General features: G+C 40.0%; 1 protein-coding gene across 3 annotated transcripts in view; it reads left to right on the forward strand.

Annotated features, from left to right (window-relative positions):
* LOC125456983 (adhesion G-protein coupled receptor G6-like) overlaps nt 1-16,965 on the forward strand; it is a 205,003-nt gene that overhangs the window by 163,132 nt on the left and 24,906 nt on the right. For all 3 annotated transcript variants that reach the window (XM_059650387.1, XM_059650386.1, XM_059650388.1), the window contains 8 exons: nt 1,047-1,094; nt 2,650-2,691; nt 4,127-4,174; nt 6,705-6,879; nt 8,930-9,086; nt 11,540-11,683; nt 12,072-12,200; nt 12,772-12,817. In XM_059650387.1, coding sequence (XP_059506370.1) covers nt 1,047-1,094; nt 2,650-2,691; nt 4,127-4,174; nt 6,705-6,879; nt 8,930-9,086; nt 11,540-11,683; nt 12,072-12,200; nt 12,772-12,817 — 789 coding nt within the window. The remainder of the gene's footprint in view (nt 1-1,046; nt 1,095-2,649; nt 2,692-4,126; nt 4,175-6,704; nt 6,880-8,929; nt 9,087-11,539; nt 11,684-12,071; nt 12,201-12,771; nt 12,818-16,965) is intronic.

The raw sequence follows: 16,965 nt of genomic DNA on the forward strand, positions 1-16,965 counted from the left end.
TGACAAGTTTGGGCAGCACGGTGGCTCAGTGGTTAGCACTGCAGCCTCACAGCACCAGGGAGCCGGGTTCAATTCTAGCCTCGAACAACTGTCTGTGCAGAGTTTGCACGTTCTCCCTGTGTCTGCGTGTTTGCTCCAGTTTCCTCCAACAGTCCAAAGATGTGCAGGCTAGGTGGATTTGCCATGCTAAATTGCCCATAGTGTTCAGGGGAGTGTGGGTTATAGGGGGATGGGTCGGGGTGGGATGCTCCAAGGGGCAGTGTGGACTTGTTGGGCCAAAGGGCCTGTTTCCACACTGTAGGAAATGTAATAAAAAAAAAGTTCTGCCCATTCTAAATATCCTATCAGTGTCTCCTTTAAGATGCATAATAACGTAGGGGAAACAACTATATAAAGAGAGAAATTGTCATATTCCATCAATATTTCAGCCAGTAAAGTCTCGACAATACAAACTTGTTAAGTAATTTCTCCTCAACCTCCCAAGCATATGTATACTAATTATCTTAAACCCTGGATATCTAGCATCTTGTCCAGCTCAGTTCTCCAAACCCTTAATCTTGGCCCAATTTGCAACTTCAGCAGAACTGGACAATTTGTGCTGTCAGATTATTATGCAGCAGGTTTTTCTTTAATCCATCACCTTTTCACTGTTTCTTTAAACAAGTAAAAGGCCACAGAAGTAGTGAGAACGCCCATCACAACTGCTGCGAGGTTCATCGAATATTGCACTCACACCTTGTTTACTCAATTATTGAGGCAGCAAACAAAAACAGAAACACAAGAAATGACTTGCCCCAGTAAATAACAAAAAGTTACTTGTAATTTTCTGAAGAAGGGTCTAGGCCCGAACCGTCAGCCTTCTCTGCTCCTCTGACGCTGCTTGTCCTGCTGTGTTCATCCAGCACTACACCTTGTTAACTCTCTTGTCACCAACAATTTTTTTTGTGAAAAGCTGCGCTTGCATTGTTAGACAAATTAAAAAGTAATGTCACAATCGCAATGAACATGTTGACCATCCGATCTGAAATCATTTACTTCTTTTACAGTGAACAGCACAATTATTACAACATCATCACCTCTACAGAACACAACAGGTACTGAAAATGTGCCCTTTGGAAATATTTACAACAAACTGAGTAATTGCACACCGAGCAAATGTGGATAGGACTGATCAGAGAATCAGAGAGGAGAGAAGCAGATTCTTATGGCACAGTGGTAGTGCCCATACCTTTGAGCCAGAAGAGCCAGGTTCAAGTCCCATCTTTGCCAGAGATATATCTCAACCTCTCTCTGAAATGGTTGATGAGAAAATGTCTAGAATCAGCCTATTTTCCTTGTTGTACCTGTGTTAGCTCCTGATATTCAAACTGTCACATTGACCAACTCTATCCCTATACAGCTGCATTTTTTCCTTTTCTCAGTGTGACCTTAAAGTGGAAACAGTTTCTATCTTTTTGCTTCAACCGCCAAAATCCAAACAGTATTCTCATTGAGTAATGTTTTCTCAACGTCATTGGTGCGTATGCCAACTACCTTGAATCGAACCAATCTAGAATCCCCAGAATCATGCCAGTGATTAGGAAGTCTACAGTTATTAATGCCCCTTTTTTGATAAGACTGTAACCTGCATGCTCCCTCAAAACCGCACCATCCTGACTTGGAATTATATGGGCATTTCTGCACTGTCACTGAGTCAGGATCCTGAAACCCCATTTCTACAGTGCTCCTGCTGTACCTGCCTCACATGGATGTCAGCCCATCACCACCGTTTCAAGAACACTGGAGGATTGGCAATAAACACTGACCCAGCCACTCCTGCTCATTTCTTGTCAATGAATAAGAAATCAAATCAAATCAAATCAAATCCATCTGCTCATAGTCCTTATACAGACAATTCCTCTGGCAATGTTGCCATCTGATCGACAATCCATCTCAGAACTACTTCATAATTTTGAAATCGATAATGAAAGCTATATATTAATGAACAAACCTTGACATCTATTTAGTGATTGCAAGAATCCTTTCTGTTCACTGTCTCACCATTGACAAATTTTACCCTTTTCTCTAATTCTGTTTCCTCATCACTTGTAAATTTCAAAGTGGTGAATAGTGAGAGTGATAGTCAGATCGTATTGCCTTATCACACCCAACCTCCTTATCATTAGTGCTAGAGCATCAGGAAAAGATGGGTGTTCTTAATAGTACAGAAGCAATTTGTAATTTGTTGTGACTGACAGAGAGGGAGAAGGGTGCATCAATGTGAGTTTATAGTATGTTGATGTGTGGTAGTCACTTGAAGCACAGCCATTTCTCCGAACATTGCATTCACCTACTAAAACCGTGTGATTGGCAATGACCTACAATTAATAATAATGTTACTAGTTTGTTTCTGTTTTGGCTGGCTACACCTCAAAATGGATATTTAGTAACAGAAATGGAAATTCAACTTGGAATAAAAATTAGCATGAACTTGTTTGAAGCAGTGAGAAGGAATACCTAATATTACAATCATGTGCACATGGAAACTTACTGCATTATTGTTACTGTTTTTTGTGGAAGTAATTTACCTGTGCATGATTTACAAACTACCACCACAGAAAGTGTGAGACTATTGATTGTTTGATCTGCAATTCTACCCTTACCTTTCAGTGAACAGAACAGAGACAGAGACATCATCACAGAACACAACAGGTACTGAAAACGAGCTCGCTAAAAATTATTAGGATTGTAATACACCAGTTTCTGATATGGATAGTTAACAACCATCACAAACTGTTGATATAATTTAGGCAAGAATCATTGACGATAAAATGAGGCTTTGATTTCCACTGTATCCATCAGCTGTTCGAAAGATATGCAGTAAAGAAAAAGAAATATATTGTTCTTTTTATTTCTTTATAAACGATGGCTTTGTTTAAAAATGTACTGATGTTAAGTCAATTCCCCATGTAAATGGCTTTTGCAGCAATGGTCATATACAGGGGTATGTGTTATGGGTATGTTATAATAGCAACAGCGAAGAATTCCCAACTGCTCCAATTTAACGTGTTGCTTGTTCTGTTATGTTGTTGGAAATTTACATGGGCAATTTACATTTTCATATACAAGTTGCTTTTTGTCAAATGTGGAGAGTTTCATACATCACAAGATCTGTGCTTTTTGCTCTACAAAGCTAGCTTAAAATTAACTGCTTACGGTGAATCCGTAAGTTGAGTTTCTTTCAGTAAAATATACAATAACAACTCTCAGACTATTTATCTATCTGTCTGTTGGAGTGCTTTCCAGTTCCTATCACATTGTCAGTTGTCAAAGGTACTGGGAATGTAATTTCTGGGATTCTAAGGCAGTGCAAAAACATGACGAGTGATACTGAGCAGTTTCCTGGTGGCTTGTCTCATCAGCAGCTGTTGCAACTTGCAGAATGGGTGCGCTGATCAACTAGCCTCTGTTTACATGGAATTGTTTCTTTTGCACACAGTGCCTCCATAGTCAATGGCTGTGCTCTTTTAGACCCTACATTCATACAACTCAGCATCAGCATATCTTCCTGCCTGTTGTTGATGCAATATCACCATCAGTGAATGACTTTAACCGCCCAGAGCTTGCAGCTTCTTCAAAGGGCATTGAGTAACTGTTCAGGATGTTTTGCACTGCCACACAGCTAGACACTATATCGATCCTCACAGCATAGAATGCGGGGCTGCAGGCAGCCAGTTTCTGTCGGTTGACTTGTGTTTAATGCACAAGAGTGACAAATAGTTCGTCAAATAGAGCTGGACAATTTGTGCTGTCAGATTGTTATGCAGCAGATTTTTCTTTATTCCATCACCTTTGAGCTGTTTCTTTAAACAGCTAAAAGGCTGCGGAAGTGGTGAGAACGCCCATCACAACTGCTGTGAGATTCAGCAAATATTGCACTCACATCTTGTTTACTCAATTATTGAGGCAGAAAACCAAAAAAAAACACACAAGAAATGACTTGCCCCAGTAAATGACCAAAACCTATTTGTCAATAATTTGTTTCGTGAAAAGCTATGCTTGAATTGTTGGACAACTTAAAAAGTAATGTCACAATCACAGTGAGCATGCCGATCATCTGATCTGAAATCATGTACTTATTTTACAGTGAACAGCACAATTATTACTACTTCATCACCTCTACAGAACACAACAGGTAATGAAAATGTGCCCTTTGGAAATATTTACCACAAATTGAACAATTGTGTCCTCAGGAAACGAGGGTAGGATTGATCAGAGAATCAGAGGATAGAAGCAGGCTATTGGGCTCTTGTGGCACTGTGCAAGTGCCCCTACCTTAGAACCAGGTTCAAGTCCTGCTCCAGAGATCTATCTCAACTTCTGTCCGAATAGACTGTTAATGTGTTTTTGACAAGAATCATTGATGACAGAATGAGATTTCCAGTCCATTTTAACTATCAGCTGTTTGACAGCCATGTAGCAAAGAAGAAGAAATAAGTTTTTTTTTCCTTTATAAAGGAGGATTTTGTTAAAAATATAATGGCATTAAGAAAAATCCACATGTAAATTACTGTGGCAACTTTGGTTATATGCAGAAATACATATCTTGGGTATGTTATAATAATAATAGCTCAGTATTCCCAACCGATATTATAATAAGGTATTGCTTGTTCTGTGATATCTGCTGTCAGGAAGGACAATCAATCTAATGCCACCATAAAACAATTTATGACCCTCGGAACTCTACTGGCTTTTGGGGCAGAGAGTACCAAAGTCATTCAGTCCTCTGAGAGAAAAAGAATCCCCTGAAGTCTGTTTTGCAAGGGAGGCTTCTAATTTCAGACTCCCCAACAAAAGGAAAGATTCTTTCCAAGGCCACCTTCTCAAGATAAATTCAGGAACCTGTACATTTCAATCAATTAACCCCCTCATTCTAAACTCTACTGGAAACATTCTGTCCAACCTATCCATGTAAGATAACCCACCCATTCACGCTATCAGCCCAATAAATCTCTGATGACCTGCCTGCAATAAATTTTCATCTTTCTGTGAATGAGCCATACTCAATGTTCAAATGTGGTCTCAGTGATGTCCTGTATAACTGATGTGTAGTATCCTTGCCTCACGTCACATTCCTGTCAGCATAGAGAAAGTCATTCCATTAACTTTCTGCATTACTTGCTGTAACTACATACCAACATGCTGTAACTGGAGCTCTAGAACACCCTGATTGTATTGCACCTCCAACTTCAGCAATCATTTTCCATTTAGATGAAACCCTGCTACTTTATGTTTTGTTCTGAAGTGAAAACGTTGACATTTTGTCGCGATAAATTCCACCAGCCAGATTTTTGCCCATTCGCTCAACTAATCCATATTCTATTTGCAACCTCCTTAAGTGTTCCTTGTAACGTTCTGTCCTACTTACCTTTGGATCATCTGCAAATTTTAATCACAACGCCTCTAATTTTCTCACCTACATATTTCCTAATCAACCCGCTCAGAGTTGTTATTCCACATGTCCAGAGCAGCTGGGATTTGAACCCGGACCTTTGAGCTCGGAGGTGGAGAAACTACCACAGTGAAACAAGATCCCCCACTGCTCTCATCTTGATATTTTCGAAGCAGTCTGTTTAGAGATGTTATTGTACTCCACTGGAGGAGGTGGGACTTGAACGTGGAATTTGTGGCTTAGGTATAGGGCACCACTACTGCATCATATAGATGCCCTCCCACTCTTCTTTTTCTAAGTCATCAAAGTGTGGGATTCTCTGGGGGTCAGTACGGACTTGTTGGGCCGAAGGGTCTGTTTCCACATGGAACGGAAGAAAAATAAATTGTGAAAATCTGAGCCACCAGCAAGATCCTGCCACTTATTAGCCCTCTCTGCTGCCCTCTCTGTTGGAAGGTGTAAAAAAGGCTCGTTCAATATTAACAGTGAATTTATAAGTCAAGCTTCTATTGGTGCAATATACAATAATAGTTCTCAGGCTTTTTATGTATCGATTAATTTATTTATTGATTGTTTGGTGCATTGATTGTCACATGTTTGGGCTGCTTAGTAGCAGATAATGTTGGGGTTCAAAGTCCCAGGCAGTGAATATCTCGAACAAGAAACATTCTAATCATATTTCCATGGAACTCCGTGGCTTTACCGTTGCTGAATACCCTAACAAGTAAAATCCCTGAAAGCTATATCTAACCCAGAACGTAACTGGGAAAATCCTGTAAGAACTTTGCTGACAAAAGCAGTTCAAAAGCCGGGAGGTGAGTGACTTACCTCCTGTCCACTATCTACAAGACACAAATGAGGAGTATGATGATATACCCTGATACATACCCGAGTGACTACACTCCAAATACCCAGAAGACTCTGTGTCATCCATGGCAAAACAGCCCATTTGATTAGCACCTCAATCATCACCTCTTGCAAGAATCAGCCATTTCCCAAAAAAGAATGAGTTGAAGAATTTGCATGACTTGGACTTTTTGAAACTCTATGGTTTGTAAATTTATAAATCTTCATGAATGGCATATATTTTTGAAGCAATTACACGTAAGAAACAACTACATTTTTGCGGGACTCTTTTTGTTCTATTGTGCTCTCTGGACAATATCATTAATATTAATTGTTCGATCAAAGATGAACAAAGCCTTTTAGATTAGAAATGCTTTAAAAGAAGTTATAATGTTCCATCATTGTTCCATTATCTTTGTTATTTCAGAAGATCCACTAATGATCAGTCCCACAGATGCAAGTGCTGTTGCTTTAATTGTGGCCCAACTGGAGAAAATATTGCAAATGGAGAGCATAAATGAGAAACTCGCTGCAACACTCGTTAACACAATAAGCAACCTCATCAATGCCTCAGTTGATGCTGTTGCCTCATCTTCCAGACAGTAAGTTAGTTTAACAGCAACACATTCTGTAATGCAGCCCATTTTGTTTATTTTTTGTTTGTCAATGTATTTTCCAGGACCATAAACAAACAACTTGCGTCAAACTATTCAAGGAGTTATTAGGACAGGTGAGCAAAATTTCAGTCGAAGAGGTAGGTTTTAATGGGTATTTAAGGATGGGGAGAGGAGTAGAGAAATGAGGAAACTTAAGGAATAAAGTACAGAGCATAGGTCTAAGACAACTCAAGACGTAAGCACCAACAATGGAGCAAACAATGTCATAATGAAAGAGTCACCAAAATACCCTTCAGGAGGTTTGTAGAATTTTAAGAAGCTCATGGAAATGACGAGAGATCTGTAAGTGAGTATTTACTTAATTCACGGTCTATGACCGCAATATTTGTGGGGAGGTAGGAAGGGAGCTAAGTGTGTGCTTATGGCCTGGAGATTGGGAAATGCTGAGAAGGAGAAATCCTGGTGAATTAAATCACATGTTTTAAACCAAAATTTCTTAACTCTGTTTCATATCTGGCCATTGATCAAGAAAGCACATGGAGACAACACCAGTGCTTGAAAAGACCAAGAGTCAATAGAGGATGAAGGGATTGAACATGGGGACAAAGGAAAAGATTATTAAATGGTAGAAGTGAGAGGTATTACAACATGGGAGCAAATTACTGCAGATGCTGGAACTTGTGCACTGAAATCAAAAAATGCTGGAGATCTCAATGGGTCAGACAGCATCTGGAGAGTGAGCCAGCTAACGTTTCAAGTCTAGATGACTCCTCATCAGAGCTGAAGTGAAGTGTGGAAGGGGCAGCATTTATGGAAAAGATGTGGGAGAGGGTGAGTGTGGTTAGAGTGCGATGGTGATAGTTCAGACTAAGTGATTGGAATGTGTGTTCGATTGAGGGGCAAAGGAAACTCTTCACTTCTCTCACCCCACAAGCAATGTTGGAAAAGCACTTGCAAAGAGTATTGGTGCTCTCGCCTCCCCGCAGCTCTGGGAAACCCCGCCTGCAGATATTAAATTCACGTGGTTAGTAAAATGGGAGAAATGGAACCTCATTAACATGATATAATTTTAGATCTGCTTTGCTCCGGTGTCCTCAAGTCTGGACTAAATGTGACAAGATTTTCATGGTTGTTTGGGTTTCATAGTTTATAAGAATAGAAAAGCCCACTAATCCTCTCCTGACCAGTACGGAGGGCTAAAATTCCCCCTCTGTATTGACTGAACTGTACGAATAAGCTCTGATGCACTTACCTGTTGGCTAAGTGAATCCTTATCCATCATCATACCTACCTATCATCCCTGTGAACTGATTGATTTTCTAATGTAGAATGTGTATTGACAGTGGAGTATTACATAAAAGCATAGGACACTGGAGTGGGCTATTCAGCCCTTTCAGCCACCACTTAATGGGATCATAACCAATCCTCTACCTCTTTTTGTGCACTATCATCATGTCCCTTGACATTTTCAACGTGTATAAATCGGTCTCAGACTTGAACTAACTCATTGACTGAGCCAACCCAGCAGCCTGGGTCAGAGAATACCGAAGACTCACCACCTTCTGTTGTTTTCTTTTAAACACAAAGGATTGAGGATATTTAGTCAATGAGTAACTTCAAAACAGAGATTGATAGAGTTTGGACCCTAAAAGAGACAAGGGGTATTTGCAAAGGGTGGGAAAGTAGATTGATGTCAAAGTTTAGCTGTGACCTTACTGAGTAATGGAGGAACAAGAGCGACAGGCTATATGCACAGAGACTAGCTTCCTTGGACTAATACACTAGTAATGATACTAAGTTAGTATTACTAGAAGACAGTTCTCTGCCTTTTTCTATACATTAATAAAGTGTAATCAAATTTGGTTACCTTTTCAGAAAGAGTACTTAAATAGAAAACAAAAGGACCTTTCTTTGTGTGGGTTCCTGTACACATAATAAGATGCACAAATATTTACCTTCATACCTTTCACTCTGTTATTTTTACACCATAAAACATCCTTCCAGATACTGATAGAACCTGTCTTTTTTTAATTAGGATACTGGATATTGTGGACACAATTGGTGAGAAGCTGAATTTCACAACAGATTCAATAAACATCACCTCCCCTTTCTTGGCTCTGGCTGTGAACAAAATCGATGCTACTGCCTTCAGTGGAGCAGACTTCAGCATCAGCAACATTACCAACCTGCAGGTAGAACAGACCCAGTCTTTCCACACTGCTCATCAATGCGGTTATTCCAAACTTATTTAGCCGGGTTCTGCATAATGACAGCGAAGTTAACAATGTTCGCAATCACCAACATGATACAAGGGCAGCTGTTTCTGGGGCCTGCACATATGCGGTTAGAAATGGAGATTTGAAAGTTGCTGTCCAGGATTCCCATTCCCCTGATAGCTTACCAAAATCGGCATCTAACGTTCTGATTCTCCATTCAAATACATTGAATGGCTTGAGGTTCTTTAACATATCTCAACTGTATGTTAAACTTCCTAACAAAATGTTAGGGCATTTACATACCATTATAAATATCATTTTAAGAACATATTATCTCATATTTAATATGAAACAGCCATCTCTGGCACTGAAAATTAACTTTGAGGTGTAGAATCTCAGTCCTTCAGATTTTACGTATCATTGGAGATTTTAAATAAATAAAAGTGCTATCTTTCTTTACTTTGCTGTCACTTTGAACTTACTCTTTGAAATCAATCTTCTCTCTTTCTTTTAATTTCTGTAGCAGACTTAATATTGCATTAAATCTTCTAATTTCTAGGTTCACACTCTCCTCATTCGTGAATTATTCCACAATTTGGTTAAGAGGCTGCACAGTTGTTTGTCCTGTTCATGCAGGTTTCAGATTCCCTATAAAAGGGCAAAGACAGGGAATGGGGTGAATTTAAGTTATGATTGCTTTTCCTCTCTTGACTCCAAGCCAGTGAGGTTTGTAATCCCATTCTTTACTGAGGTAGGCCGAAAGATGTTCCCCATGCTCTGATGTGTGGATTCCGATTTTTGAAATGAATCCACATTACCGTATTTCAAGACAAAATAAAACAAAAATTAAAAAATTAATAAAGCATTCAAAACAAGATGGAATTGCCTTACTACCCTAATTGCATAAGTAAGCATGAAGGAAAATAAGGAACGATGTGGAGGTGCTGGTGATGGACTGGGGTGGACAGCACCTGAAATCACACGACACCAGGCTATAGTCCGAAAGGTTTATTTCAAATCACAAGTTTTCAGAGCACTGCTTAAATAAATCTGTTGGGCTAAAACCTGGTCTCATGTGACTTCTGACTGAAAACAAAGAAAACAGGTCAGGAGATGTGATAAATCAATAAATTACAAGATTTGATAAATTCCTGGGTCTTAAGGAAATCAGTTCACGTGAGTTACAACTTCCTAGGTGTCAGTGTCCAATATCAATTTCCTCTGTGAGTTGGACCCAATGCTATTTCCTACTTGTGGACAAAGTCCAAACTTCTTTGCAGCTAACAACTGGGTATAGAGATGGGGGCTTCGAGGCACATTTTAACTCAGCCTGGAATCCTGCTGTCCATCTGGAAGTGACCTTGGATCAATGAATTGGGATAGCGAACAATTCAAGAAGCCTGGATTTTAGTCTTGTGACAAAGACTGGCATTTTAGTTGCAGAGGTGCTACTAGTAGGCTAACTGTAAGGTCATTAAGCTAACAGTGTCACTTTACGTTCCCTTGTCAGATTTACACTGCAAATTGATGAGGTCACTTTAACAGTATTAGCATCTAATTTAGCATGAGGCGTTTTGCTGTTCTCCTTTATGTGGAGCTGTCTGCTATCACAGCTGGCAGTTGAGCGAACTCAGGAATTCCCATAAGGAGCAGTGCCAGCTGCTGAAGCTTGTAGAGGCATAAGAGTTCAAATGATGTGGGCTGAAGAAACTTCTGTAAAAAAGCTGAGGAGAAGCCCCTACGAGCAAATCCCCGATGGAACAATCTTCCTTCTCCCAGAACACTCTTTGCAGAAATGTAGCATCAGTTTTTAATTCCCCACCTGGAGCTGAGAGGCCACTTGCACTCAACTGACAGGAGGAACGCTGTCCGTCTGTCATTGACATAATACCGAATCCTGCCGAAATGGTCTGTGAGTACGTAACAATCGCAGAGAATGCTGGAAAAGTCTTGGTAATATTTGTGGAAATAGACTCTTTGCTTCAGAGTGGCACGAGTTTAAACAAATACGTGTGAATAGCTTCAGCATATAAATTCACTTCCAGCTTCTCTCTGGCAGGATACCTGTCACTAGCCAGTCCTTCCTTTGGTAAAACTGGAGAGACAACATTAGGGACTCAATACAATCCAGCTACTCATAATACAACAACATAGTAGGAAACAGTGTTAGAGAATTCAAATGCATTTGGAAGTGAGGATAAGGTGAGGGAGATTGAACGTGGAACCTGTGCCACGTGCACGTCTCTGACGTTTATCTTCCCGCGTTTATTACACGAAGACAATCCAGTAGTCCCAAAAGAAACTGGAAATGTGAGATAACACAGTGTAGCACTGGTTGAACCCTGTTTCTCTCCTATAACATTCTGTTAAAAGGAAGCAAAAAACTTGTCTCTTGACATTCTGTATATCTGCACTCTCTTATACTTCAGGTCTCTCTGGATGACAAATCTCCTGAGGCAAGTTTTGCAGCGATTGAACTTCCACCTTCCCTATTCAAAAATTTCTCTTCAGAGGAGGTGGATAATGTTTCGACACTTCAATTCTCTTTTCATGAGAAACCAACATTGTTCCAGGTATATTTGTTGACTTTATTAACTTTTTCCATATTCAATCGATTATCCAGCACCCTCAATAAGTTGGGTTCGGACATTTTAAAGCCACAGAATTTCCTGGAGACACGCATCGCTGGAATAGCACTATGTGGCACAACGCAAGCTCCAACCCTAAGGAGTTATTGTACGAAGTAGGCCATTACTCATGCCATGCTATAACGTCTTGGTACATTAGCCTTATTAATGCAGTGCCATTTCTGAAACTGCACAAAGCTGATTGTCAATGACAAATTGCCCAAGATATCCTGGCCTACTTTCTTGTGATTGATCAGGGAGCAATGCTTTTTTTTCTATTTAGGTTTACTGTTCTTCTTGTTTTTAACAAGTACGTGTTTTTTTTTGTTGTCAGGATTCCAACATGGGTAACGCATCTGACTTGAACAGTTATATCATTGCATCCAGCGTTAATGCAAACATCAGCATCAGTGACTTGGCAGATCCAGTCAAAATCACGTTCAAGCACCTTAAGCTCACTGAGGTATAACTGAAATCTCTAGCTCTTATTCAGTTCAGACAAATGCAGGACATTATATTGCTAGCCAATATAGTGTGATCATTTACTTTCAGTTGTGAAGAATATGATGCAAATATTATGTCAGAAAGCTTATTGGTGGCTACATGACATTGCTATAAGATGGTAGGGCATGTAGTTATGTTCTAGGTTGATCGCTAGCAAAGGCTGTTTAATATGAACAAATAACATAGAGCTTAAAAAGGAGGAATATATACTCCATGGATGGTTAGGCATGAATTTTCCAATTGGGAATATTGAAATGGCTGAGAGGAATTAGCAGACATTTAATTAACCATGCCTACACAAGCTGAGGTGGCAAGAAAAAAAAATCAATCCAGGGTGAAGGAGGGCGTGGGGGGCCAGGGTGGTATGAGATCACATCAGTTCAGTCTGAATGCCCAGAAATGATATTGCACCCAATGGTTTTTACAATACGGCTGTTAGAAAAATTGTGCCACTTTAAACATTGTTAACTCTGCACCTTTTGTTTCGTTACTAAAAGATTAATTATTAATGATGTGTTTTGTAATTACAGAATGGTTCTATTGTGGAGTGTGTATTCTGGGATTTTCTGAAAAACAGTAAGTACTTCAGGCAACATTTAAACAGACAAACAATATTCCATTTATTTAGTACTTGTTACAGCCTCAGCTTGTCCCAAAGTGATCCATAGCTAATGCAGTAATTTTGTGGTGTAGTTGTACTTAGGGGCAAAAACAGCAGCCAGTTTGTATGTGCTGAAATCTCACAAATAGAATACAAAGCAGGTGTTCAGATAATTGGACAAAACAACTGAAAGAACTATGAATGCTGGAAATCTGAAACAAAAACAAAAATTGCTGGAAAATCTCAGCAGGTCTGGCAGCACCTGTGGAGAGAAATCAGAGTTAATGTTTTGGGTCCAGGAACCCTTCTTCAGATAGTGGCCAGATAAAGCATGTTTTTGTTTTATATAGAAGATGGGTTGGGGACGAGGAGGGGGGGGGAGTGTAAACGATAGGTGAAGAGAGAGAGAGCAAAACAGACAAAGGAGTGGTTAAAAGTCAGTCTGCAAGAATGGATAGCTGTTAATGGGGACAATTAGTGGCTGACAATGACTAGTGTGTTGTAGCAGCCCCTGTAATGACACGGTCTTGTGTGGGGGTGGGGATAAGGTGCTAAAGTCCTAAAATTCTTTACTTTAATATTAAATCCATAAAACTGCAGGGTTGCCAAGCAGAAAATGAGGAGCTATTCTTTCGGCTTGCGATGAGCATCACGGTAGCGCTGCAGCAAGTCTGAGATAGAAGTGTCGACCAGGGAACATGGTGGTATTTTGAATCAGCAAGTGATTAACATAAGCTAACACCTGACCAATCAGCAACTGTGCTCTGTTTTACCCTCTGACATCAGCAGTTTGCTTTTGCGCAATGATTGGCTCCTGGTTCATTGTGAAAGAAGCATGCCCAAACCAAGGCTAGGTCCGAGAGCCGCCATGCTCAGTTTTAAATCTTCATTAACTCTAGTTTCTCTCCACAGATGCTGCCAGACCTGCTGAGGCTTTCCAGCAATTTGTTTTTGTCTCAGATAACTGGATACTGGACTAATACCTGAAATAGGTGGTGTTGCCTTATGATGAAAAGTTGGACAGATTAAGCTGGTATCCGTTAAGAAGAATAAGAGCTGACTTGATTTAAATCTGGAAGATCCTGAGTGATCTTGACAGGGTGAAGGCAGGGATGATGTTTTCCCATGTTGGAGAATCTGGAACTAGGGGGTCACCATTTCAAAATAAGGGTTGTCCATTTCAGAGAAATGAAGAGAACATTTCTTTTCCCCCTCAGTGGATCGTGAGTCTCGAAAACTGTCTTCCTCAAAAAAGACAGGAAGCAGAGATGTGAATAATTTTAAGTCACAATGTAACGATTCTTGATAAGCCAAGGGATGAAAGGTTATTGGGTATAGATGGGAATGTGGAGGAATTGGTCATCAATGATGTTATTGAATGGTGGAGTACTGAGTGACCTACTCCTGCTTCTAAATCATATATTTGAATGGAAATTGTCTAGAGCTGCATTGAATGAAGGCTGTAATCATTCTCGGAGCCAGGCTGCACCACTGACTGTGATCTGCACAAATCTGCACAGTATTATTAGAGGAAAATGCGCAAAAATAGGCTCCCTGCTGAAAGGCTTTGAATCAGAACCATCCGCCATGTCACACAGTTCATGGCTAATATTATGCTAGGATTCCAAATTTGGACGATGTATATGTTATTTTTCTTCATTATTCACTCCACCCTCACCAACCAATGTTTGGAAGCAAGATGTCCTTGCAACAGCAAAATAGGACCTTTTTCATTTTTCCTATCACAGAGTACATAGAACATAGAACATCACAGCGCAGTACAGGCCCTTCAGCCCTTGATGTTGCGCCAACCTGTGAAACCAATCTGAAGCCCATCTACCTTCTTACCCATCATCTTTGTGTCATTGGGAAATTTAGCAACCAATCTTCAGTCTCTTCAACCAAGTCATTACATTAATTGTAAATAGTTGAGGTCCCAGTGGCAATCCCTGTGGCATACCACTTGTCACATCTCGCCAATCTTCTGTCCATGCCAATGAGCTGAGTACTCTGAATTGTTATCAGAGATGCTGTAGTGACTTCTTGACTTTGCAAAAGCATGTGCCATGATTTTGGGAATGGGGTTGGGGAGAGAGCTAGGTGACCTGTTAACACTAAATGTAGCTGCTATGGTGGTTACAGTGGCAGTCCCTCTATTTGCAGCGAAACCATGAGCAAACTTGGTGCACAAATTGCTATCGCTGTTCAGTATGTCCATTACAATTGAAGATGCTGCCTTTGCACTCGGTGCATAATCACAAACCTTCTATTTGTTTTTCTTACACCCGCTCCTTCCTTTCCCTGCATCAGTTCTTCCTGTAAATCAACATGGTTAACCTCTCACTTTTTAAAATTCTGACTAAAAGCAAAAGGATAGAATGTTTACATGGGTATTTTTGACCAGTGCAGACTCAATGGACCAAAGGGGCTTTTTCTTGTGCTGTACACCTCTATGACATTCTATCTTGCTTTCCCTCCCTTCAACCCTACAAACGATTCTTCAAAACCCATGTTTGCCTTCTGATCAGATTTCTTGACTGTTCTACTACTAGAGTTTTCTTTCTTCCATTGCTGTAATATAATTCGAATGTCTGCTGCATTAACAATGCTAGAAAGTAGTTGTGGTAGGATGCTACCTGACACTGCAAAGCACTTCTCCCAGAAGCAGCTAGTCTAATCAATGCTTGACCAATCACTCTTTAGCAGTCGTGCTGACCCCTATTCCCATAATGCAGCTGTTCACTGAACTGACCTGTAACTTACATTCAGTCAACGCAGTCTCATGTTCCTGCCTCATGTGACATGTCAACATGCCCCTTCCTTTGTTGGAGATCTGGAACACATTCATGAAAGTGCATCCTGATCTCAATCAATTTAATACCCTTGGGATCATTTTCCTGAGAATACTGACAAGACTGAGAATGGAGACAGAGCCAAATTGTAATAGACACATTGAACAGCGATAGCAATTTATGCAACAAGTTTTGCCGGGTTCATCTTGCATCCAAACACTTGTTGTTTCTGGATGGAGTGAATCACGAAGAGAAATAATATATATATCTTCCAAGTTTGGAATTCTACAATGACTGCAGCAGCAGGCTCTATTGCAGTTCACAGTATGAAACACCAGACCCAATTACGTACTAAACATGGCAGTGATTTCATAGGTTCTTGGTCACGCTATTTTTCGGAAATCCCTGCAAAAAGTGTTGTACACAGGCCTGAGGCATTAATACTTGATTGACTGCAATATCCACCATTTGCTTGAGTAAAGCAGAATTCTGTGAATTACAATCATAAAGCAAGGTCCTCCAGAATGTCTTTGTAATAATATACAGAATATTCTTGTAACCTGCAAGTAGTTATGTACTCTACCAAACCAGAAGATGGCTATGCTTGTGTACAAGTAAGATCCTAAAGATCCCAGAGGCCTTGACAATATGGTTGGAAGCATAAACAATCAGATAGCAATAGCAGTCTCACATTTGGAAAGCGTTGCCAGGAATCAAAAAGAAAAGTTTCATGTAAATTAAGATTTTAGACGTTCACAAATAAATCAGGGGAATTCCATCAGGAATGTATTCATGATCTCCTGCTCAGCATCATGGCATTTAGCTTTTGAAGGACTGAAGGAGACTGGGTTCTGTATGCCTTCTGGTGTTCTATGTCAGATGATAATCACCATTATCGCACTGGAGAACTTCCTGATTTCAGTCCTATATTTGTTTATTTATCAATGAGCGTCCCTTTGTCCTACTCTCTCAATTTAAAATACTTTTACAGATTCCTCCTTTTTCATTCTTTGACAATATATAACACCTCAGAATCATTTCCCAGGTCCTTCTTCTCAAAACTGAACATTCTAAAACCGTCCAGTTTCCTCTTATGGTTCAAGTGCTTTACCACTATGCCAGACCTTTTTGACCTTCTCTACACTGTCTCCAGTGTCATAAATGTCTTTTAGCTGTCAAAGACCAGAACTGGGCAAGGTATTTAAGATGTAGTCTAATGTGACCAATACAAGCTGGATTATGACATCTTTTCACTGATATTCTGCTGTTTTGGCTGATCAGCCCAAAACCTTGTTGCCTTTGTTGATTACTGCTCTGATTTGATTAGATGT

This window comes from Stegostoma tigrinum, chromosome 12 (genome assembly GCF_030684315.1).
Source record: "Stegostoma tigrinum isolate sSteTig4 chromosome 12, sSteTig4.hap1, whole genome shotgun sequence".
In the NCBI taxonomy this organism is placed as follows: domain Eukaryota; kingdom Metazoa; phylum Chordata; class Chondrichthyes; order Orectolobiformes; family Stegostomatidae; genus Stegostoma; species Stegostoma tigrinum.